This window comes from Chanodichthys erythropterus, chromosome 9 (genome assembly GCF_024489055.1).
Source record: "Chanodichthys erythropterus isolate Z2021 chromosome 9, ASM2448905v1, whole genome shotgun sequence".
Lineage (NCBI taxonomy): Eukaryota > Metazoa > Chordata > Actinopteri > Cypriniformes > Xenocyprididae > Chanodichthys > Chanodichthys erythropterus.
In genome coordinates this window covers 20687171-20709849 of record NC_090229.1, presented here as the reverse complement: position 1 = coordinate 20709849, position 22679 = coordinate 20687171, and the positions used below count along the sequence as shown (strand labels likewise).

The 22679-nt window shown below is 36.3% G+C and overlaps 1 protein-coding gene across 3 annotated transcripts in view; it reads right to left on the bottom strand.

The window, feature by feature from the left end:
* Positions 1–22679, bottom strand: part of cpne5a (copine Va) — a 91807-nt gene that overhangs the window by 46252 nt on the left and 22876 nt on the right. The window contains exons 4-7 of one of the 3 annotated variants that reach the window (XM_067393778.1): positions 19694–19797; positions 18581–18624; positions 17256–17272; positions 16715–16791 (exon numbers count right to left, since the gene is read on the bottom strand). In XM_067393778.1, the coding sequence (XP_067249879.1) occupies positions 16715–16791; positions 17256–17272; positions 18581–18624; positions 19694–19797 (242 nt within the window). Of the gene's footprint in view, positions 1–16714; positions 16792–16942; positions 16958–17255; positions 17273–18580; positions 18625–19693; positions 19798–22679 lie in introns of all 3 variants that reach the window. The other 2 variants (XM_067393780.1, XM_067393779.1) reach the window with 2 other exon arrangements.

Here is a 22679-nt window from a genome sequence, read left to right as displayed (position 1 = left end):
ATTCTCTTTGAATCGTTGACAGAGTGGTACAGTAAGTCATACAGCCAAACAGATTCTTTGATTCAATTCTTGAACATAAACCAGAAACAAATAAACAGGGTTAACTCATGGAGTTCAGCTCATTTTCTAAGGTCATACCCTGATTAATGCTCTCAGAAACAAGCTTCCAAAATGCCAAATAGATGAAAGCTTACAACTGACAGCAATATTAAACATGTTGCACTGTAACTGCAAGATACGTGAACAAACTGACAACTGTAACAAGTGTAGCCATTTTTTATAACCATATTCATTCACAAGCTGCTGTATGTACTGTAATTCAATGCGACAGGAGAGTAAAAATGATGAAACTGATTGAAATATGGCATTGTTTCCTATCACAAACCTCACTGGTATGGCCATTTGTTTATTTGGAAAGTGGCTTTTAACACTGTGTGTTAGCTGTGCTCTGCAGAAGAGCAAAATCAATGGCGCTCACGCCACTCCCTGCTGCATTCCCAATTGATTAGCGTCTGATCAAACATCTGAACCCCTCTGTGCCTTCAGCCTGACAGTGAACGCAGCATGCTATTTTATTCTTAATGAAAACTCACCAGAGTTTAATTTTCCTTTCTTAAATTGAAAAAGCTATTAAAAATTTTGCATACAGTATTGCCACTGAAGCAATATCATGACCTGGAACCAAACCAGATAATCCACATCAGCAGAAAATAAGATTTAGAAAATTTCTCAGCCAGTAAACTCTATGTTGAATCTAAGAATATATATACTGTCAGTCCACTTTTCTCACTAAGATTAAAAAATTTGGGATCGGTAAGATCTCGGAAGGTTTTCACTCTGCAGTAACATTGAAAAACATTATTACAATTTAAAATATCTATTTTCTAAATATGGTTTCTTTATATTTTCAAATGTAATTCATTCCTGTGATAGCAAAGGTGAATTCTGAACAGTCATTACAGTCTTCAGTGTCACATGATCCTACATTTCTTATTTTTATCAATGTTAAAAACAGTTGCTATAATGCTTAATATTTGTGTGAAAACTGTGATATATTTTTTAAATTTCTTTGATTAACAGATTTTTTTTTTTTTTTTTTGGAAATAGGAATCTTTTTGTAACAATATAAAGTAGTTGCTGCCAATTTATGTCTTTTGTCACTAGATAATTTGCAATAATGCAAAAATGTAGTATAAATTAGACACAAACTCCATACCTTACACAAACTGCAGCTCATGATTTGACTATGGGCAGATTTTGTTGGCATTCCCAGCATTGCACCTTCCAAGGGAAAGCTCGATAATGTTGACATAAGCAATAACAATGATCTAGAGCAGACACCAGCATGAGGGAGGAGATCAAGGCATCTTTTTGGACATAGCTGAGAGCTTGATATCAGCTTTCTAACCTTTAACTGGGGCCATTGGAGATTCGGAGGATCAATGATACTGTCCCAAATCCGCCATTCAAAGCCAAATGACTTATAAGTCAACATCACACAGCACAACCTGTTCGGTATGATCAAACAGTCCTTTAACAAAGTATGCGCACTAAGTCTTGTCCTTAAGGAACAGGGGGAATATTTTTACATACTGATCACAGATGAAAGAATGTTAGCTGAAAGAGGAGTTAGTTGGTATTATGTTGAATATTTTCAGTCTTTGTTGCACTTGGTGCAGCCTTTTCTTCATCATGGCATCTGTGGCTGCTCAGCATCTCATTTCACACGGACAGGCCTGATTTGATCAATTCATGTGAGAAGAGCAGGTGATTTATGGAGCTACTCGTCAGCCTAACAAATTTCTCGGTACTTGCGGCTTGTGAGATAATTCTACATACTATATCAGAAGCTATTCATCAAATTGTTGACAAAGACTCCAAGGTTTACAATAAGGGAAGATTTCTCTTTATACTCATCCTCTAATGAGTCACAGAAAATTGTATACTGTACCGAAAAATAAGATAAACTGCATTGTAATTAAACGTGGTGTCCCATGATGTCTTAAACCTGCCAAAAGCCCTCTGGGTAATCGAAAATGCTTAAATGTCATCTCACATGACTAAAGAAGATGCATAGGATTTAACGCTAGCCAGAATTGTCATTCCATACAGCAAGAAGTGAGATTTGTGGAGATGTTTGCACATTTCATCATTAGGATGAAGGATTATGTTGGTATTTAAGTAGACAGCAGGTTGACAGGTGAGAGAGGGGGAAAAATAAATGAACAATCAGGGCCGTCGTAAGGAACGCTGTCCCAGGCTCTGTGATGAGAGGCCAATAAGGTCCTCTATGGCAGGTGTTTTCAAACTTGGGTCTGGGGATCCCACGGGTGTGCAAAGGGCGCTAGGAAGTCTTTAATATTTAAAAATTTTAGATGAGGAAAAAAAACTTAAATAATTATTTAAAATCGTTCAAACAAATGTGAAAATAATAAAAAATAAAATGAAATGAAATAATAAAATAATGTAAAAAAAATAACACATTAAGCAAATTTAATATTATTATGGTTTCCTTTTTAATTTTAGTTAGGGATCAAAATATTTTGATACGCATAAGTCTATGTGCAGGTTATAAGGTGTCCGTCATGACATCTTTCGGCTATCAGCAATGCGAGATGGTGATCTGAGGTTCACAGTTCCCCCACCAAACAGCAGTGCATCACCGGCTCAGATTTCGGCACCGGCATGAGAACCAGCACCATTTTGGTGGAAAAAAGTGATAACAGAGAATAGTTCATTATACATGAATTAAATGCACGTGTTTACGGGTTTAAATGCAGGTAATATTGTATATTACTAAAAATGGTGTAAAATATGCTCTATTTTGAACTGTATTCATCCAAATGTGTCCAAAATGTGTGGTCCTGGTAAACCCCATGTTATGAGGAACAAATGTCCCAACAAGCATTGTAATACCAGACAATGACATTTTTTTGGTCTCTTTAGTATAAATCATCCTTAAAATTATGTTTTTTGAAAATGTAAAAATGCAGAAAGTTGTATTTAGGGGTAGGTTTAGAGTTAGGGGATAGAATATACAGTTTGTACAGTATAACAATCATAGAAAGAATATTATTGATACAGCCTGCTAAATACTAAATGTGATTGGTCCCCTATAAAAATGGTATCCTATGCCTTAAAATTTTCAGCACTGAGCATAATTCTAAGAGAATAAGTATTGAACATGAGAAAAAAAAAGAAGAAAACAGAGAAAGACAGATTAAATATTCATGTGTTTCAGAGTAAGCGAGCACGTGTGTAATTAGAGTACCTGAAATAAACAGCCCTGTTTGAGAGCGATAAGCTGTGCATTCACAGACCATTGGGCTGTTAGGAACATTTACATTCATCTGTCTAACAAAGAGATTAAGTGAATAAGTTTATCCAGACTCATTTCATGTGAAACTAAGACAAACAGAGCGGAGGGTGAAATATGACGGATCGCTGATTCACTGCGCAGAGCGAGTCGCAGTCAGGCTGCATTACATAAAGCTCCAGAACTCCACAAGGGGTTGGAATGAGATTAAATCCAATTGCTTTTCATACTTAGAAAGACATCCGTAATCCTTAAATACACCCGGATTTGAATTAAGATTGGTGCACCGTTCTCCACCACTTGTGGAGTTTAGTCTTTCAACGGCCTCAAAAGCCTAAACACAGCAACAGTGAATATTCTGACAGCCGAAGAATCCTGCAAAATGGCTTTAACAAAACCAAAGAAAAATCAAAGCTCCGCACATGATTTGCAAGTGGCTGCATAATCCATAATTAATAGGAAACCTCCTGGCTAACCGACCACTGCTTTATCATAATGAAGACTCATTTTCAGCATCCAGAGCTACTTAAGACGCATCACAGTTAAACAAGCTTCAAATGAATAATTATTTTTTATTGTGTGAGAATGCATGCATACCTACAATTCAATGTTATTCTTAAAACAACAATCGATTCAACATAATGGAGTACCGGATCTACCTCAGCTAAACAGAAGCCATTCATCTAGCAGAGAAGAGGATGTTTGTTACAGACCTGAAATTGTGCTTACTCTGGGTATCTGACTTTCCTTGAATGAGATATTCTTCAGAGAGTCATTTTTGTGTCATAGCTGATGCATTTTCTTCTTCCTACCACTGCTATCTGACTGTGCATAGGGATTGATAGCATTCATATCTATAATTCTGTTTGCTTTTGTCCTTATGGCTATAGGTTGCTGCCTATAGTGGAATCTGTTTAAAAATATGCCACAGTAAGCATGTCAGAGGTCTCCTACTGTAGTAAAAAGAAAAGAGTAACCTTCTAGAGGTCACCGAGATGGCAGTGTGCCTTGTGCACTCAGGAGACATTGACCACTAAGTGAACAAAACAGCTATTGTCAAAATGACAAAAGGTAATACCCATGAGGTAAAATGTGTTTCTGGCACTAGTGGCATTTTACATGGTCTGTCTGCGATTTAAATACTCAGCTGAGATCATTGTATACATTATGATAACAATTCCCTTTCATAAATGACCCTAGCCTAGAGTGCTGCTCTAGATGGGATGGAAAATGCATTTCCTGTACTGAGCTCTCTGAATGTGACAGAATGGCTTAAAATTTCATTTTGTGATGGGACCTATAAAAAAGGCGCTGAAAAGCACCATCCTACAGTGTAAATGTTTGTGTATTTGCATAAAATGGAGCGGCTTAGACCATCACGAATTCCTGTGCTGAATGTGTGAACTCCAATTTAATTCATCCAAGGTGATGGATCAACACTTACAATTTAGATGGGACAGGTATTTGAATATTCTCTCGTATATAATTTTTGCAGTTTTGCAGACCTGCTGTTACCACTTCATGTTCTGTGGTTCTTACATATTGTGTTTTAAAAGCAATAAAAAATTATATTTAAGTAAAAATTACTTGAACAAAACCAGTTTATTATTTATGATTAAACCGACCCTTCTCCAATGAAATTGATCAGAGCAATATCACAGCACATTTTTGCAGTTTGTTTTACTTGGAGGGATTTTTGGGAATGTGCTCATCATTGAGGGCAAAAGCTTCCTCCAAAAGATTTCTCTGCCCTGTCTGCTGTTGCACTCTACAGCTCACAGTTTGTTGTACATTTTGTCTGGTTACCATTTAAATTTGAAAGACTTTTTTCTTCAGTAAAAAGCTCAAACAGCCTGCAGTCAGAAACTCATGGTTGTGTTGTCCCACCAGAGTACTGAATCTGAGGCCTAGATAAGACTCACTGGCCCATATCCCCCCCTCTCTCTTTCTCTCTTTTTCTGCCCCCTCCCTCTCTATTTGTCAGTGCAGCTCAGCATAATGCATTTCCAGAATCAAAGCATGCAAGTCCTGTTTAACGCTGATATAAAGCACAGGCCCAATCCATCAGCATGACATAATAACCCAATGCCATGGGCCAGAAGCATCATCCCCATTTAAACTGAATGGAGCACAAAAAACCAAATGTCAAAGCTGCCCTTTTCTATACAATAAAAATGCAAAATAAGCAGAAATAAGAAAATAAAAGGCATCAAGTAAGCTATAACTGGTACTGATGCTCCCTCAAAAAAATCCTATTATATATATATATATATATATATTAGATTCGAGATATATAGGTTCTCGAATCTGATTGGCTGATAGCCATGCAATATTTCAGTGATAACAGCACCCCTACCTTTTCACCGTTTGTATCACTCCGCTTGAAGTGGCCGTCATGGCAAACGAGCAAATCCACCGTAATTTTTGAGAATACTACTTGTACCACGAACTGTAGTTTTAATAGTTTTTTAGACGAGAATGTAGTTGTTTAGACCTGATATGTGACTCATATTTAGCGCCTATTTTACAATTTGTTTTGACGTTTTCGGAGATGTGAGCTCCAGGCCGTCAACAGCCATCAGTGCTTCTGTAACCGCAGAGAACTGCTTCATCTCAGCCAGTGCTTTGGGGATTTACCGCTGGCATATATAGTGGCTAAACATGAGACATAATTCAATTTGAGTACACAAAACGGGCAATCTTTGGTCTTATTAATCTATTATTTGTTCCAGAGCAAATCGAATTGCGCTATGTTAAATTTGATAATAATTAATGTTACCTTACATCCTTTATATAGCATATTGGCTACAACTAGATGGGAAATATCAGACGAAGACTCTTCTCCGCTCTTCAAATACGTAAAACATTAAACTTTATAGACAGTGTTTTTTGAGTAAAGAAAACGCTTTACTTTTTTTTTTTTTCAAACAGATCTTTATTTACCTTTGCATTGGATAGACAAGATGACCAAACTGCGTGCGCACTTCATTCACGAGGTGAGGCAGATTTATGAGCTTTGACTGACAGTTTGAGGATCAAATGGAGTTACAAGGTTTTGTACAAGCTCTTTAAAATCCTTTTCATTTGTTAAATAATTGTAAAAACCCACAAACAAGCGTAAAGGGTGACCTATATATATTTTTTTTAATAACTAGTGCTTTACGCTTGACTGAACTGTATAATTGTGTTTATTTGTTGTTCAATAAATATTATTTTATATAAATATGTCCATTAGTGCGTAATATGGATTGAGTGAAAGTTACATTAATACGCCATTAGATGGTGGCAACACTTTACAGGAGAATGAGTCAGTGAGTCACAAGAGACTTTTAAATTGAAAGGAACTTTTGCAAAGGAAGTTGTTTTAGCTCTGTGGTGTTATGGATGTTATGGAAAATTCCGATAGCTGTAAAAAAAAGGACAAATACAAGATCGCTTTCCTCAGCAGACATTCAAACAGACTTTTATAATGGATATAATATTATGGAGATCGACTTGAAGAATGAATGTAATGCAATATATCAGGTAATACTCTCTCAGGCGATCTCTCTCTCTCTCTCGCTCGCTCTCTCTCTCTCTCTCTCTCTCTCTCTCTCTCGCTCGCTCTCTCTCTCTCTCTCTCTCTCTCTCTCTCACTCTCTCATACTGTACAAAATTCAATGAGTTTCAATGAAGCGACTGAACATTCCTTTGTTACTAGTTCTAGTGACATTTTAGAATTAGTAATGGAGGCTTGGTCCAACTGTCAACTTGAGATTTGAATCCGTGGCGGAAGGAAGTAGTGCTGCACGAAAGAGGATTTTAAAGACACTCCGTCGTGGTTTTTATTTGTTTACACACTCGTGCCATCGAACTGCTGTATAAACACAACATCACACTCTTAGCCGTGCGATATGGCTGTATATCAGTCACCACAGCCATCACAGTGTGATATTGCTCATATATATATATATATATATATATATATATATATATATATATATATATATATATATATATATATATATATATATATATATTTTAGGGATGCATCAAAATTTCAGTAAATGGCATTTTCGTTTTTTTGGCCGAAAGAGAAAAAAACGGGCGAAAATATGAGCCAGAAATATATGCCGACCCGTCCCTCAGTGTTTAGCGCTCAGGTTTCACTCTCACTCTAGCCGTTATCACTGTGTGGTGTGACGTTCCGCTCAATATTCCAATTGGTCAGGATTGAATCCCTGCTGCCATCCCTTCCATTCACCTTCCAACACGACAATGATCCTAAACATACCGCTAAAAGAATGCAATTACTTAAGGATATGAAGGTGAATGTTCCTGAGTGGCCAAGTCAGAGCCCTGATAAGGGTGTACTCACACTAGGCACGGTTGCCTTGACGTTCTGCACTTAACGTTCCAAGCTGGAGCACGCTTACTTGAAATAGAACTTTTTGTATGGAAGAAAACAGGAAGAAATGCACTTTTGCTAAGATACTACCTAACAGATTTATTATTTATGCCGCGCAGCAATTTTCACTTGCACGAATCAGAAGATTATTACGAACTACGAAGGCAGCTGACATTAATGGCAGAATTTGCAGCTTTACTCGCAAACTTACAATTCCTGTTCATCAATAAGGTGAGAACCAGACCCGTTATGAATCCAAATACACTCTAATTGATTACATGAATTGAAAAGTGTAGTATCAAAGTAGTAATAAAGATGTTTGCCGTCATAATGATGACAGTAGTGCACACAAAAGTAGTAGCCATTCCGTGCTCAGGCAGGGTTAGCGCTCACACTGCATGAGAACCGCGCTCAAGCCCTACTGAACCATGCTCTGGCCCACCTCTTCCAAGCGGGCCAGGTCTGGCTAAACGAAGTGAGTACACCCTTAAATCCGACAGAAAATCTGTGGATGGACTTAAAGAGAGTAGTCCATTGCGGCTCACCATGTAAATTTGACTGAACTTGAGCAATTCTGCAAGGAAGAATGGGTAAAATATCCCCCAATCTAGGTGTGCAAAGCTAGTACAGACATATCCAAAAAGATTAATGGCTGTAATTAAAGCAAAAGGGGGCTCTACGAAGATTATTAAATCATGACAATGATGACTTTTCCAACCCTCTAATTCTAGTTTTTCAATTTTTATTAATCCTCCAGAATGGTTTATATTTCACTTTGATGATGGTATATATATATATATATATATATATATATATATATATACACAGTACTGGTGAAATTATTGGTCACAGACGGATTCGATGATGGTGAGATCAGATCACTGTGTGGAGCACCGGCTGTTGTCAGACTCCTTGTGTATTCAAAAATCTCACTGGATTATTATAATTAATGGCAAAATGAATGTTTGGAAATGTGAAAAGATTTTTCCTATCGACACACTACAGCAAAAGATATAAATAACTGGCTTAAAACCTTTTTTGGGGGGTGAAAATACTGACGTGCCTAAGACTTTTGCATAGTACTATGTACTATATATTTTGCATATATATATATGAACACAATCTGAAGTGTAGACAGCTCTAATTGAATCTAAAGCTGGGCTATGTTTTGTGTTCTTTGAGCACACAGCCAGCAGAGGGGAGATGATGAATTAACATTGCTGAAATTCAAATCTAATCAGACTAGTTTTGCAGTTTGTCTTAACGCAGTTCAACCCGCGGCTAAATTTTCCTTGCACTCTGTTTATTGCCAAACAATTCTCTGCATTCACCTGCTAAGTCTGTAATCTCTGATGTATTTATTTCAACACAACAGATGGATACATTTCAAGAGATGATTGCATCTATATCAGCTGCACAGTATAGATAGAGTGAACGTTACAGTCTGTTTCCTGCAATAGATATACAAAGACAGCTCTATTTCTATGGAGAATTACTGAAGTGAGGAAAGAGAACCATATTAGTGAGTTTGCCTATGTGTAATAAAGAAGACAGGCTGTTCAAAAGCAGGCCATCCTGTGCTCAGACATTTTTCCACAATTTTAGTTTTTTGATTCAATTGCACACACTCACATAGAGTACAAAGTTATTTTTCTTCAGTTTCTCTTTCCTTCAATTATCTATTAAAAAAAAGTTTGTCAACGTCAATTGCTACGTCTCAATTCACCTACTACTACCTATTTCAGTTCATTTAATTAACTTGACACTAGTCAACTATTCTTATTGTATTGGAGAGAAAAGTAGTAGCATGTTGATCTGCCAGTTATGGGTCTTTCAAGCAGAGAACTTTCCCCATATTTTTGCATAATAATGCATATAAAAGACCGAATTTGGACCTTCAACCCATTGAACTCTTTTGAAGTCCACTATATGGAGAAAAATCCTGGAATGTTTTCCTCAAAAACCTTAATTTCTTTTCGACTGAAGAAAGAAAGACAAACATCTTGGATGAAATGGGGGTGAGTAAATTATCAGGGAATTTTAACATCTTCAGATTAAAAGCAATACGTGTGTGCCAATGTACAGTGTCATATGTCCATTGGCATCAATAGCTTTTCATTTATAAATTACTTAATTAATCAAATCAATTGTCAAATCAATTGCTTTTCACTGGATTTTGCTAACTAAAAATAAACTTAAACAAAAACTAAAATTAATATTTTCTACTGACACACTAAAGCAGAAAATAAAAATAACTATCTCAAGACAAATATTTTTGTGAAACATATAGACTTTTGCACAGTATTGTATGTCAGTGACTATGCAGACAGCAGTTGTTGGCTACAGTGCCTTTCATTATATTAAATATACCTGCTGTCAGATTTTGTCTGCGTGTCCTGAAAATTTAAGACAGTCACTTCAGTGTGGAAACCAGTTGCTCTTCTGACAACCAACAGAATTCTGTACGAACACAATCTTATTTAGCTCTCTAAAACAGGACTGACAAGTGTTTTCCGCTGCTGTGTGAATGCAGTCTCTCTCTGTTACAGCCCTTACCCTTCCATGTCTGTCTCCATCTAGTTCAACAGAGTCTGGGAAAACTGTACAGAGATCAGGGACTCAAATTCCCCGCTAAAGCTCTTAAACTCCCACAGACTTTGAGCAGAACAGCTCATCATCACTGGGAAATCTCTTCCCCACATCCAAATATCTCAAGTTGTACCCTCCTTTCTGCACAGATAATGCCCATAAATTAAAGCAATTCACACGCTTCAGTCCAGCATGAGATTGAGTGGGTGTTTCAGGTTGATCAATAATGGTCTGCTCGACCCACAGCATTCAGTTGTGTACTGTATATAAAGGCTAACTAAACCATGCAATCATTACATCTACCTCCTTAACTTCAGCTCTATTGTATTCTCTTGTGTTATCTTTTCTCAGCCAGCACAGATTTAAAACAGTTCCAGCTTATGGAGGGGGGAAGATGTGTCTGCACTTTTAAGTCCCAGGGACTTATTAAAACTAACACAGTTTTTCTTTTTGTTCTATAAAGATCAAATTATACTGTCACTTATTTCAAAAACATTTACATTTTTTGTATAGATTTTATTTTTCTTTGACGTTTAAAATTGAATTTATTGTTGTTAAGTGACAATTATCATAATAATATGAATTATTATTTTCTAATATTTTTATATATACATTTGTGTTTAATTTACATTGTTATGTTTCATTAGTATTGGTCACCCATTATGGCTGTCTGTGTGGTTTGCAAATATTTAACCAATGACAAGTATTAAAAAGAGCTTGTGACTAAACCTTGTGGCTCCATTGGATCCTCAATCTATCTGAGGAGGCAGTGCCTCCATCACACTATGATTGGATGTGATTGGTTATGATTAGATATGATTAGTTCGTGTGATAAATCCCGTCTCTTGTTTTTGTGCGCGTTTGCAAATCGGTCTGAATGAACAACATTATGGCAGTAATGGGAAGACTAATTAAAAATGAAGTAAACAACTCAGCCATTTAGATATCACCGCTTTATGTCACGTCAAATTCAAACTTGAAATGGCCTGAAAATATGATGACTGTGGGGGAGTTTTAGAGAGCAATCAGCTTGGTGAAATTAAAGGTACATCTTCGTGTCTGTATTTACTAAGCTTGATGACTGATGATCCGAAATTAAGTTTAGTTGACTATTAAAGGGTTAGTTCACCCAAAAATGAAAATAATGTAATTCATTAGTCACCCTCATGTCGTTCTACACCCATAAGACCTTCATTAATCTTCGGAACACAAATTAAGATATTTTTTATTAAATCCATTGGCTCAGTGAGGCCTCCATTGCCAGCAATTTTACTGCACCTCTCAAGATCCATAAAGATACTAAAAACATATTTGAATACATTCATGTAACTTCAGTGGTTCTATATTAATATTATAAAGCGATAAGAATACTTTATGTGTGCCAAAAAAAAAACAAAATAATGAATTTTCAACAATATCTACAGTATAGGTGCTGGTCATATAATTAGATTATCATCAAAAAGTTGATTTATTTCACTAATTCCATTCAAAAAGTGAAACTTTTATATTATATTCATTCATTACACACAAACTGATATATTTCAAATGTTTATTTCTTTTAATTTTGATAATTATAACTGACAACTAAGGAAAATCCCATGTCTTGCATACGTCTGTGCGTAGTGGTTCTTGAAGCACTGACTCCAGCTGCAGTTCACTCTTTGTGAATCTCCCCCACATTTCTGAATGGGTTTTGTTTCACAATCCTCTCCAGGGTGCGGTTATCCCTATTGCTTGTACACTTTTTTCTACCACATCTTTTCCTTCCCTTCACCTCTCTATTAATGTGCTTGGACACAGAGCTCTGTGAACAGCCAGCTTCTTTTGCAATGACCTTTTGTGTTGCCCTCCTTGTGCAAGGTGTCAATGGTCGTCTTTTGGACAACTGTAAAGTCAGCAGTCTTCCCCATGATTGTGTAGCCTACAGAACTAGACTGAGAGACCATTTAAAGGCCTTTGCAGGCGTTTTGAGTTAATTAGCTGATTAGAGTGTGGCACCAGGTGTCTTCAATATTGAACCTTTTCACAATATTCTAATTTTCTGAGATACTGAATTTGGGATTTTCCTTAGTTGTCAGTTATAATCATCAAAATTAAAAGAAATAAACATTTGAAATATCAGTCTGTGTGTAATGAATGAATATAATATACAAGTTTCACTTTTTGAATGGAATTAGTGAAATAAATCAACTTTTTGATGATATTCTAATTATATGACCAGCACCTGTATATGGGCCGATTTCAAAACACTGCTGTTATTAGTACCTTTATGGATCTTGAGAGGTACAATAACATTGCTGGCAATAGAGGCCTCACTGAACCATCAGATTTCATTAACAATATATTAATTTGTGTTCGGTAGATGAACAAAGGTCTTACGGGTGTGGAATGACATGAGGGTGAGTAATAAATGACATTAATTTCATTTTTGGGTGAACTAACCCTTTAAAAAGTACATCTGAACATCAGTTCACAAATAAAATATAGTCTATTATATAAATTGTTAGTGCCTTTAGTTATTATTTTGGAATAGATGTAAAAATCCTTAAAGAAACTAAATTGATTATATTTATACTTGGTTTTAATAAACAGAATATTAATGTAAAAATACAAAATAGAATTGTATGTTTTTTTTCTTTTTTTGATGTAATATTTAACCAGAAATATGACAACATTAAGTGTAAATAGGACATGAATTTACATAAACATTTAAAAAACTTTGAGGACTTCGCCTACTCATTTCAGAACACCACTGCACGCCACTACTAATATTAGATTTTGTCTGAATGACGCCCACATAGTTACAGTAAACGATATGAATTATTAAAACTATGATAAGCTACACAAAAACATGAAATAATCAAAATTATTTTTTGCCATTTTTACACCAATTACAACTGTCCTCTTCATCATTTCCATCACCACCAACAATATGTACAAAAATTATCAAATGATCTTTAGTTTACTTAACAAATGACTTGCTTGAAGTAAAATCAAGATAAAAAAATCAGTTTTTTATATATATATATATCTGTGATTTTCAAACTATGTAAAAAGTTTGAAAGTGTAATTGAATTGTATTTTAGGGAACATAAAATGCTAGCCATAAAAGCAGCCTTAACAAAACAAAAGACATTTGTCCCACAAATAATTAAAATGTCAAAAGTGTGTTTTTTTTCTTCTACAATATCAATGCCAGTAGTTGAAGAAACCTCCACCTCTAGGGTTGCATGTCGAAGTCTTTAGGAGTAAATGCAGCATGGAAGTCTAGTTGTGTTCCATTAGCATTTGCAATCTGCACCGACAAACCTAATCTGCTACACTGACATGAGACATAAATGATGAGGGATAGATGGGAGTATCCATCATCATTCCACAGCTATAACGCATTAAACTACACCAGAACACCAGGCTATGGCCCATTTCAGCAAGATCTGAACAACTGGAGTGCATGATAGCTGCTTGGTCAAAGTCAAAATATACAAGGCCTGTGTGCTTCATACAAATATAAAGTTAATTAAGAAGAAATGTATCATTTGTTTATGGCCTAAGTAGCAAAATATGGAGTCATTCTGGTCATTCACTGGTCAAACAAGCTTTGGCACTTGCACACATACTATAGTTTAGCACCAAATAATCTATGATAACTCAGTTGTGAAATGAAATATGGAGCAGATGCACTAAAACTGTAAAAAAAAAAGAGTAATAATTGTTGCCAGTAATACTACTTTGTCTGGCTAATTTGAATGTATTCATTTAATGTATTTTTCCATCAATCAAAATGTCTTCCTCAAATTATTGTCAAAGCAAAAACTAGATTTTTTGTTCAACAAATTATCACAAGCAGTTTATCAGGATTTTAAACAGCTAATATGAAGTAACTCTGCAATCTGCCTCTGAAGAAGACAACATCTTGCATAACAGAGATAATGCGCACAAAATTTATATATAGACACAAAGGGACCTCAATGAATAGACAAACATCATTAAATGACGAATTAAGCTTTCAACAACACCACAGAACAAAATAACTAATTGAAACTAATTGAACCAAAAAAAAAAAAAAAAAGTGTACAAAGGCAACATTTGGAATAATATCTACAGTACCATTTAGTCTGGGGTCAGTAAGAACTTTTTTTTTTTTTTTAACATTAACTCCCTCGGGTCGGCGGTCACGCTGGCGTGATCACCGTGTTTTTTTTCTAACCAGTGTGAAAGAGACTCAAAATACTCTGTCAATGTTGCACATACAATTAAGAGCTATACACCATTTTAATCTGTGGAATATCTTCTTTTATTTGTGTACACTCAGAGTAAAAACAAAATGTTGTGCTTTTTGTAAAATAAAGAAAACTAACATGATGCGTGATCTCTCGTCTCCCTCTGAACGAAGTCCAATCTGATAGTTCTCAGAAAATGAACTGTAACTTAGTGAATACTAATCACAAAAAAATTAGACTTGTGTCTAAAGAAACGTTGAAATGTCAGGTTTTAAATCGTGTAAGTCCAATCGAAAACAAACATTCTGTGTTTATGTAATCTGTATGAAAAGAGAGCCATGTCAGAAGTCCTTGATTCAGCTCATTATCCGCTAATGCGGCCACGCCCATGGAGGGAGCGCTATTCAGAGGCAAGTTCAGTCAATACATGCATACATCGTCTCAATCGTGTATTTATTGTCTTGAAAAGTGTTTTGAATAGCCATAGTTAGCGATCTCTGGCCTCTGTTAGTTCAGTTATTTCCTGGATTGCCTATTCTTCTTTAGCATTGGCATTTGTGGACTAAAAGTGCACAGAGCGCCCTCCGGCTGCAAGTATGAATTGAAAACAGTATCCAGCGTTCACAGTGATGACAATAAATAATGAATAAATAGTCCTCTGTATAGAAAATTGACATAAACATGAGAATCCATCAATATTTCTCCAAATGTGCATGCTTTTAAGCTTAAAGCCTATATGAAATGCCATAGAGGTAACATAACTGTTCAGACACTTTGTATCATAGAAATGCATTATATTTTAATAATAGAATACCATTATTTTAAATTGTAATAATATTTCACAGTATTGCTGTTTTTTCTGTATGTTTGATTTACATTATGATGAGCTTGAGACATGATCAACAGAGGGTTTTTTCACAACCTATCTGACTAAAAGGCCTCATTATTTATGCAGGTCATTAGAGCTCTTTATGTGATACTTTTGTCTTCTCAGGTGAGAATCACCCATTATTCATGATTATTCACGCCTCCACGCATACTGTGTTTCTTGACCAAAGATGTTTTAGAAAATTTTAATATCTCTATTGTTTTATATGAAGGAGTAGGAATGATAATTTTTACATAATTTTGAAGCAAAAACTCTAGTCTACAACCTCCAATATCAAGAAGTCTTGTGAACACAGATTTAATAGATATTTTTTGGCTTTATTTCAGTGACTTAAGTTTTTTGTTTTTTCAATAACCACGCATAAACGTTATTCCTTCAAAAATACAAACATGTACATACATGTTCCTTACATATTACTGTAGCCTAGTTTGTGCTGAATACAGTGTAATGACACTTTTTCCATTAATATGTTTATGAACAACTGAAAAAAGCACAAATGTCAGGGCATGTCAAAACTTCTCCAGGCCCCAAATCAGCCTCAGACCCCTGAGGGTTAAATTGATGAAAAGTGATAGTGAAAGATATTTTTTAATAATTCTATTCATCAAGGTATCCTAAATCGTATGTGCAGTTACATTTCGCTACTGGTGAAGGAATGATACGTTTCACCCTAAATCTGATTCTTGCTCTTTTTTTTTTTTTTTTTTCAGGTAAGGTTTCTTCAAGCATATTGGAGACATTGCTGCAGTTCTTCTGGATTTAGTCTGTCTCAGTTTTTTCTGTTTCTTTATGTAATCACAGATGGACTCGATAATGGTGAGATCAGACCTCTGTGTGGAGCATACTGGCTGTTGTCAGACTGCTTATGCATACAAAAATCTCACTGAATTAATACAATTAATGGCAAAAGGAATGTTTGGAAATGTAAACTGATACTTCTCACTGACACTACAGCAAAAGATATAAATAAGTAGCTTAAAACAATTTTTTTGCATGAAAATACTAACATGCCTAAGACTTTTGCACAGTACTGTATGTGTAAGTAATTTCTTAGTATATGTGGCTCAAAAACACCAATGTAATTCCCCTTTTTACAGTGTAGATCGATAAGCAGCAAATAGGAATGAAGGTGATACACTTAAGAACATCTCCACGGAAAGTTATTTCTTTGTTTCCTGTGGCTAGTAATCTGTCTGAGATGGTTTCAGGCACAAATGTTGAGCCCATACAGTTTCTTTAACTTTGAATACATCCCATTCTGATTGAGGAGGTAAGTATGGCTTATATTATAGAACAGTGCATTAACTTCTTACCCCAGAGGCTTTTCCAGATGACTGCCTGGTGAACCCACTATCTCACCCAGAGTGCAGAAGGTCTGACCTAGGAAATCCTACAGAAGTGCGGCCCGAACAAAAGACAGACCAGAAGAGGCAGGATGCAGGAAATAAAGAAGAGAGAGCAAAGTGAGTCAGGGTGGTACTGTGTATAAATGAGTTGTACCGGTAAAGAGAAAATTCTAGGAGTGCAAGGCAGAGACGTACGTTGAAATCGGAGGGCTTCCAGGAGGGAGGTGAGGCCGCATATATATCAATAACAACAGAGCATATCATGTAACAGAAAAGACAAAAAAAACAAACAAAAAAACAAACGAATTGAAGAAGTCAGGTCGAAGAGGATAGGAGAGAAAAAAAGAGAGTTAGAGAATAGTGAGAAAGGATCTTGGAGAAGAGAGAAAGGGGAAAACACCCATGATGACCATGGTTTACAAAACAAAAGAAAAAAAAACGAGTAAGAACCGAATCATGAATCTGAATTTCACTTAAAATGAAAATGTACAGACACACAAACCCATACAAAACATTCAGTTGGTTCTATGCAAAACCATACTTCCATAAACTGCCCCCACTTGTTTATTGTCTGCATAGTTTTGGTACAGTTTTTAATAATTATGCAACTCAAGAAAGAAAGCTTGTTTCTGCTAAAAAGAATCACAATGACTGTGAATGAAAAGTGGTGCAAGTGTTTTGTGAATTGATCCCTCAATTCATTATACACTGCCCGGCCAAAAAAAAAAGTCGCTGTTTGGATTTTAATAGGCAAATACTTAAGAGTCTATGGACGGATCATTATTACAGTGATTATTATTTTTCTAGCATGTTATATGTTTGGCAACGGTTCTTTTAACCCTAAAAGATGGAATGTATAGCTTTTCAATTCTTAAACAACCATGGATTAACATGTATCCTGGCCATATTCCAGGATGACAATGTGAAGATTCATCAGGCTCAAATTGTGAAAGAATTGTTGGAAGGGTGCATGAAGAATAAATTTGTCCAGTCCTTAATTTCATTGAACGTTTTTGGGATGTGCTGGAATAGACTTTACAGAGTGCTCACCTCTTGCATTGTCAATACAAGATCTTGACCAAATATTGATGTACCTCTTGATGGAAATAACATCACAACATTTATTTCCATAGAGCAGTGCATCATTTTTTGGTCAAGATCTTGTATTGACAATGCAAGAGGTGAGCACTCTGTAAAGTCTCCTCCAGCACATCCCAAAAACTTACACTGAGGTTAAGGTCAGTGCCAATGTGTGGAAATTATTCTTCCCAACCATTCTTTCACAATCTTGACATTGTCATCCTGGAATATGGTCATAATACATCTTAATACATAGTTGTTTAAGAAATGAAAAGCTACACACTCCGTCTTTTAGGGTTAAAAGAACCGTTGCCAAACATATAACATGCTAGAAAAATAATAATCACTGTAATAATGATCCATTCATTCATTTTTGGCTGGGTAGTGTATATTTTAGCTTGACTTTAATCAGTTTAATAGTCTGTATTCCTGTATTTGTGTGTTTCCAAAATTTAAGCACACTGCAGAATACAGTGTGCTACTTTGAGCCAAAGGGAGAGTTTTATTAGAGAGCCAGAAAGAGAACTTTACTTCTTCAGTTTTGCACAGCTTTGATAATGATACAAAATATGACACAATTTTCAATAATTTTAGATTGCATAAAACCAACCGCAGAATGAAGAAGCATGCATGTAAAAAATATGAGTGCAATTGCCAATGAACACAAGGAACTTTCATATACATCCAAGCAAATACACATGCACATACATATATACAGACACAAAAAAGCACATACAAAGTGTTAAAATATACTCACATGTTTGGCCAGATCAGGACTTTTGGAGTCAATGTCATATCTGAAATCCAAGAGAACAGCTTCAGTCAGTATTGTTAGATGATAGCCTGGCCCATTTTCTCTTGTTATGTGTTATGAAGAAGAATGATCAACCATCCTAACATTATTTGTTTTGGAATGGACTAATGATAATGATAATATTTTGATTTCTTGTAGAGAATGTCATAACTGGACACCTTCCAGTGAAAAATGACATACTTCTCTCTGATGACGTATGCCAGACTTATCCAATCATTTTGTCCGCCTCTGCAAGCTCATGTTCATCTGCCGTTGCTTAAGTGTAATGCCCCACACCTCAAAATTCAATCAATAATCAATGCATAGTATCAAGTGCCCATCCTAGTTTTTTATTTTAGAATAATTTGTCACACTCGGCTGTACATAACTATATGGAAGAAAATATTTGTCGCTAGTTCCGTTGCATCGTGACTTTAACAAATCAAAACTTGAATTTGCATCTGATTGCCATGATAATTTTTTTATTGTGATTAATTATTTTTGTAATTACATTTCACTACTGGTGAAGAAATTATACATTTCACCCTAAATCAGATCACCGTTAGACTGCATTTAAATTCTTGTTCTGAGGCACAGCTGGTTGGCTCAGAGAATATTTGCATTGGTATAAGCGAGAGTTGGCACAAACGTGAAAGGTTTCTCGCTGACGGCACACTGAACTCTCCAATTAAGTCCAGCCTGCACTGCAGGGGCCTCTTTTCAACTCAGCAAACCCCATTTAAGGTGGTGAATGATAGCAAGATGGACAGTCGGGTGCAGGGAAGGGAGGAACACATTGTAAATCATCTCGGATCCCGTGCCACACATTTGCTTTAGAACCGCTGCGTAAAGATTGAGGATAAAACTCATCTGAAATATTTATCACCCTTTCACTGATCCAGCCCCTTACACATGACAGTCAAGAGAAGAGGCAGCATCAATAATTACAGAGAAAGACACACTGGGAGAGGGAGAGACAAACAGATAGAGTGAGAGCAGAAAGCCCGGAGTGGGACAGCACATCGGAGAGTCGGGCAGATTCCTGTGTGTCAGCATCAAAGGGAATAACTTACATGTCAAACCGAAGATTCTGTTTCTCCTCAAAGAAATAGTCCAGGATGTACTTTCTCACAAAGTCTGGGTTCAGGGTGTTATCGATGACTTCAGTTCTCCCAAACTACACAAAAAGAGAGAGAGAACAGCTACATGGGAATGAAAAAGTTGTCACAGTGCAGCCACAGACAAGTCTACATCCATTAACTTCACCATTCTTGTGACTCTGCAGCCAAAGGAAAAACTAGAAGAGGTGATATTTTGAGAGGCTAAGTATCTATCAGTGTTGGGGAAGCTACTCAGAAACTGTAGTTTGACAAGCTACAAGCTGCTCATGAATTAAAGTAGTTAAACTACAGTCAAGCTACCCTTTTGAAAAAGTAGTTAGCTACACTACAAGTTACTATCAAAAAGTAGCTAGCTACATTGAAACTACTTTAATTTTTTTATTTTTTTTTTAATGACAAGCATATTACAAATAACTGGATAACTGTTAATGAAGAATGTTTAAGTAAGATGTTTGGGGTTTAAACAAAGCAATGCACTACAATTATGACTTCAAAGCATAGTGTTTTATTTTGTAAACTATATAAAAAAATACAATACTCAAATATATATAGGCTACTCAAATGTCAATATTCCTATATCTCACACTGACTCTCTTTGCACGCTTTATATATATTAAAATTCTGAATGTATTATAAGTTTTGTTTTTCATGCGAGAGGACCGACGACCAGTTGCACAGTTTCAGAAGTAATTTCTAGCCTACATAGAAATGCAGAATTCATGCTCAAAATCGCTGCCATAACCATAACACGGGACAAAAATATGCAATAATAAAAATAAGCATAAATGCAGACTAGAAAAATATTAGAATTTTTGTATAAATATTTTTGAAATTCTATTCCAATTATTTGTAAAATGACAACATCTTAAATGTCTCACTACGCGAATCATATGCTTCTCGCGTGAATATTCTTATACCCGAGCAACCGATTTTATTAGATCAGCGCACTGAGCTATGTTGTTGTTTTCTGTTCAGTTGACGGATACTTTGCCAATGCAATGACTCAAAACACCGCGTTAGTAATCTTATGTAACTGCTGATGAACTTATAAAGCCGCAAGATGCGTTACATAACAATAGATGGCAGTAATGCACGATTTTAGTTTGTGATCTGAAGACGTTGTGCTGCTTTATGAATTAGGCTCGTCAGAACGCAACACAAAACGGAATGTAGCTTGTAGCTTTTGGTCGCGCTACACCGATACTTGCTTGAAAATGTAGTTAACTACTGGAAAAGCTACACTGTTTTAAAAGTAGCTGAACTACATACAAGCTACTGAAAAATGTAGTTAAACTAGTATCGCCGCTACATGTAGTTAACTACTCCCCAACACTGGTATCTATGCTACTATGTATATGTATGTGTATATGTGTGTGTGTAAGTGCAAATGAAGACTACACAGGTAATAAATATTCAGGAATATTCATATTCATGAGTTCAAGGCTCTGAGCTCATTCCTGGGATGTCACTTTAATGACAGTCATTCATCCACCTGAACATATGCATTACTGCAAACTGTGATTTCTATGTTAATGTACCAGTTTGGCTCCAGCTCTCTGTGTTATATTTGAATTACTGTGCAACCATAAACATTCCCATTTCAAAACATTCCTTGTGTAACATCCTCTTAAAAAGCAGCAGGCCTTCGAATCACTATGATAAAAGCTCCTCTTCATCTTCTATTGTCTCTGTAAGGATGTGTCCATTGTTAGTTTTACATAAGAAACGTAAATCAGAGTTTGGAATTAGAGAGGGTGAGTGAACGTTTCAGAATCTAATGGCAGTGGAAAGGAAAAGGAGGAGTGAAAAGGAAACAAGAAGGAAGGGAGGAAATGAAAGTAAAGCATTTAAGAAAAAAACTAAACGAAATGACTAAACTAAAATATATAAAATATATACAAGTATATACACCGATCAGGCATAACATTATGACCACCTTCCTAATATTGTGTTGGTCCCACTTGTTTTTCAAGGCATGGACTCCACTAGACCCCTGGAGGTGTGTTGTGGTATCTGGCACCAAGATGTTAGCAGCAGATCCTTTTAAGTCCTGTAAGTTGCGAGGTGGGGTGTTCATGGTTCGGACTTGTTTGTTCAGCACATCCCACAGATGTTCGATTGGATTGAGATCTGGAGAATTTGGAGGACAAGTCAACACCTCAAACTCATTGTTGTGCCATGTGTCCTGCCATGTGTTCCCCAGGTAAGCGACGCACACGCACCCAGCCAACCACATGATGTAAAAGAAAACATGATTCATCAGACCAGGCCACCTTCTCCCATTGCTCCGTGGTCCAGTTCTAATGCTCACGTGCCCAGTGTTGGCGCTTTCGGCAGTGGAAAGGGGTCAGCATGGGCACCCTGGCTGGTCTGCGGCTATGCCATCCCATACGCAACACACTGCAATGCACTGTGTATTCTGACATCGTTCTATCAGAACAAGTATTAATTCTTAAGCAATTTGAGCTACAATAGCTCATCTGTTCTGGATAGGACCACATTGGCCAGCCTTCCCCACATGCATCAATGAGCCTTGGCCGCCCATGACCCTGTCGCCAGTTCACCACTGCTCCTTCCTTGGACCACTTTTGATAGATACTGACCACTGCAAACCGGGAACACCCCACAAGAGCTGCAGTTTTGGAGATGCTCTGACCCAGTCATCTAGACATCACAATTTGTCAGACTCGTTCAAATCCTTACGCTTACCATTTTAACACATCAGCTTGAAGACAAAATGTTCACTTGCTAACACTAACAGTTGCTGTGATGAAGTACGGAGCGCAAGTGAACGGGATCATCTCTTCCTCTTTAATACTAGTTACAGAATAAACATGAATGAACATCTGAAGGTATGTTGAAAGATACAGAACAACTTACTGAAACAGTCAATACTCTTGTAATCGCTCAATCAGTGTTTCAAGGGCAGAAAGACATC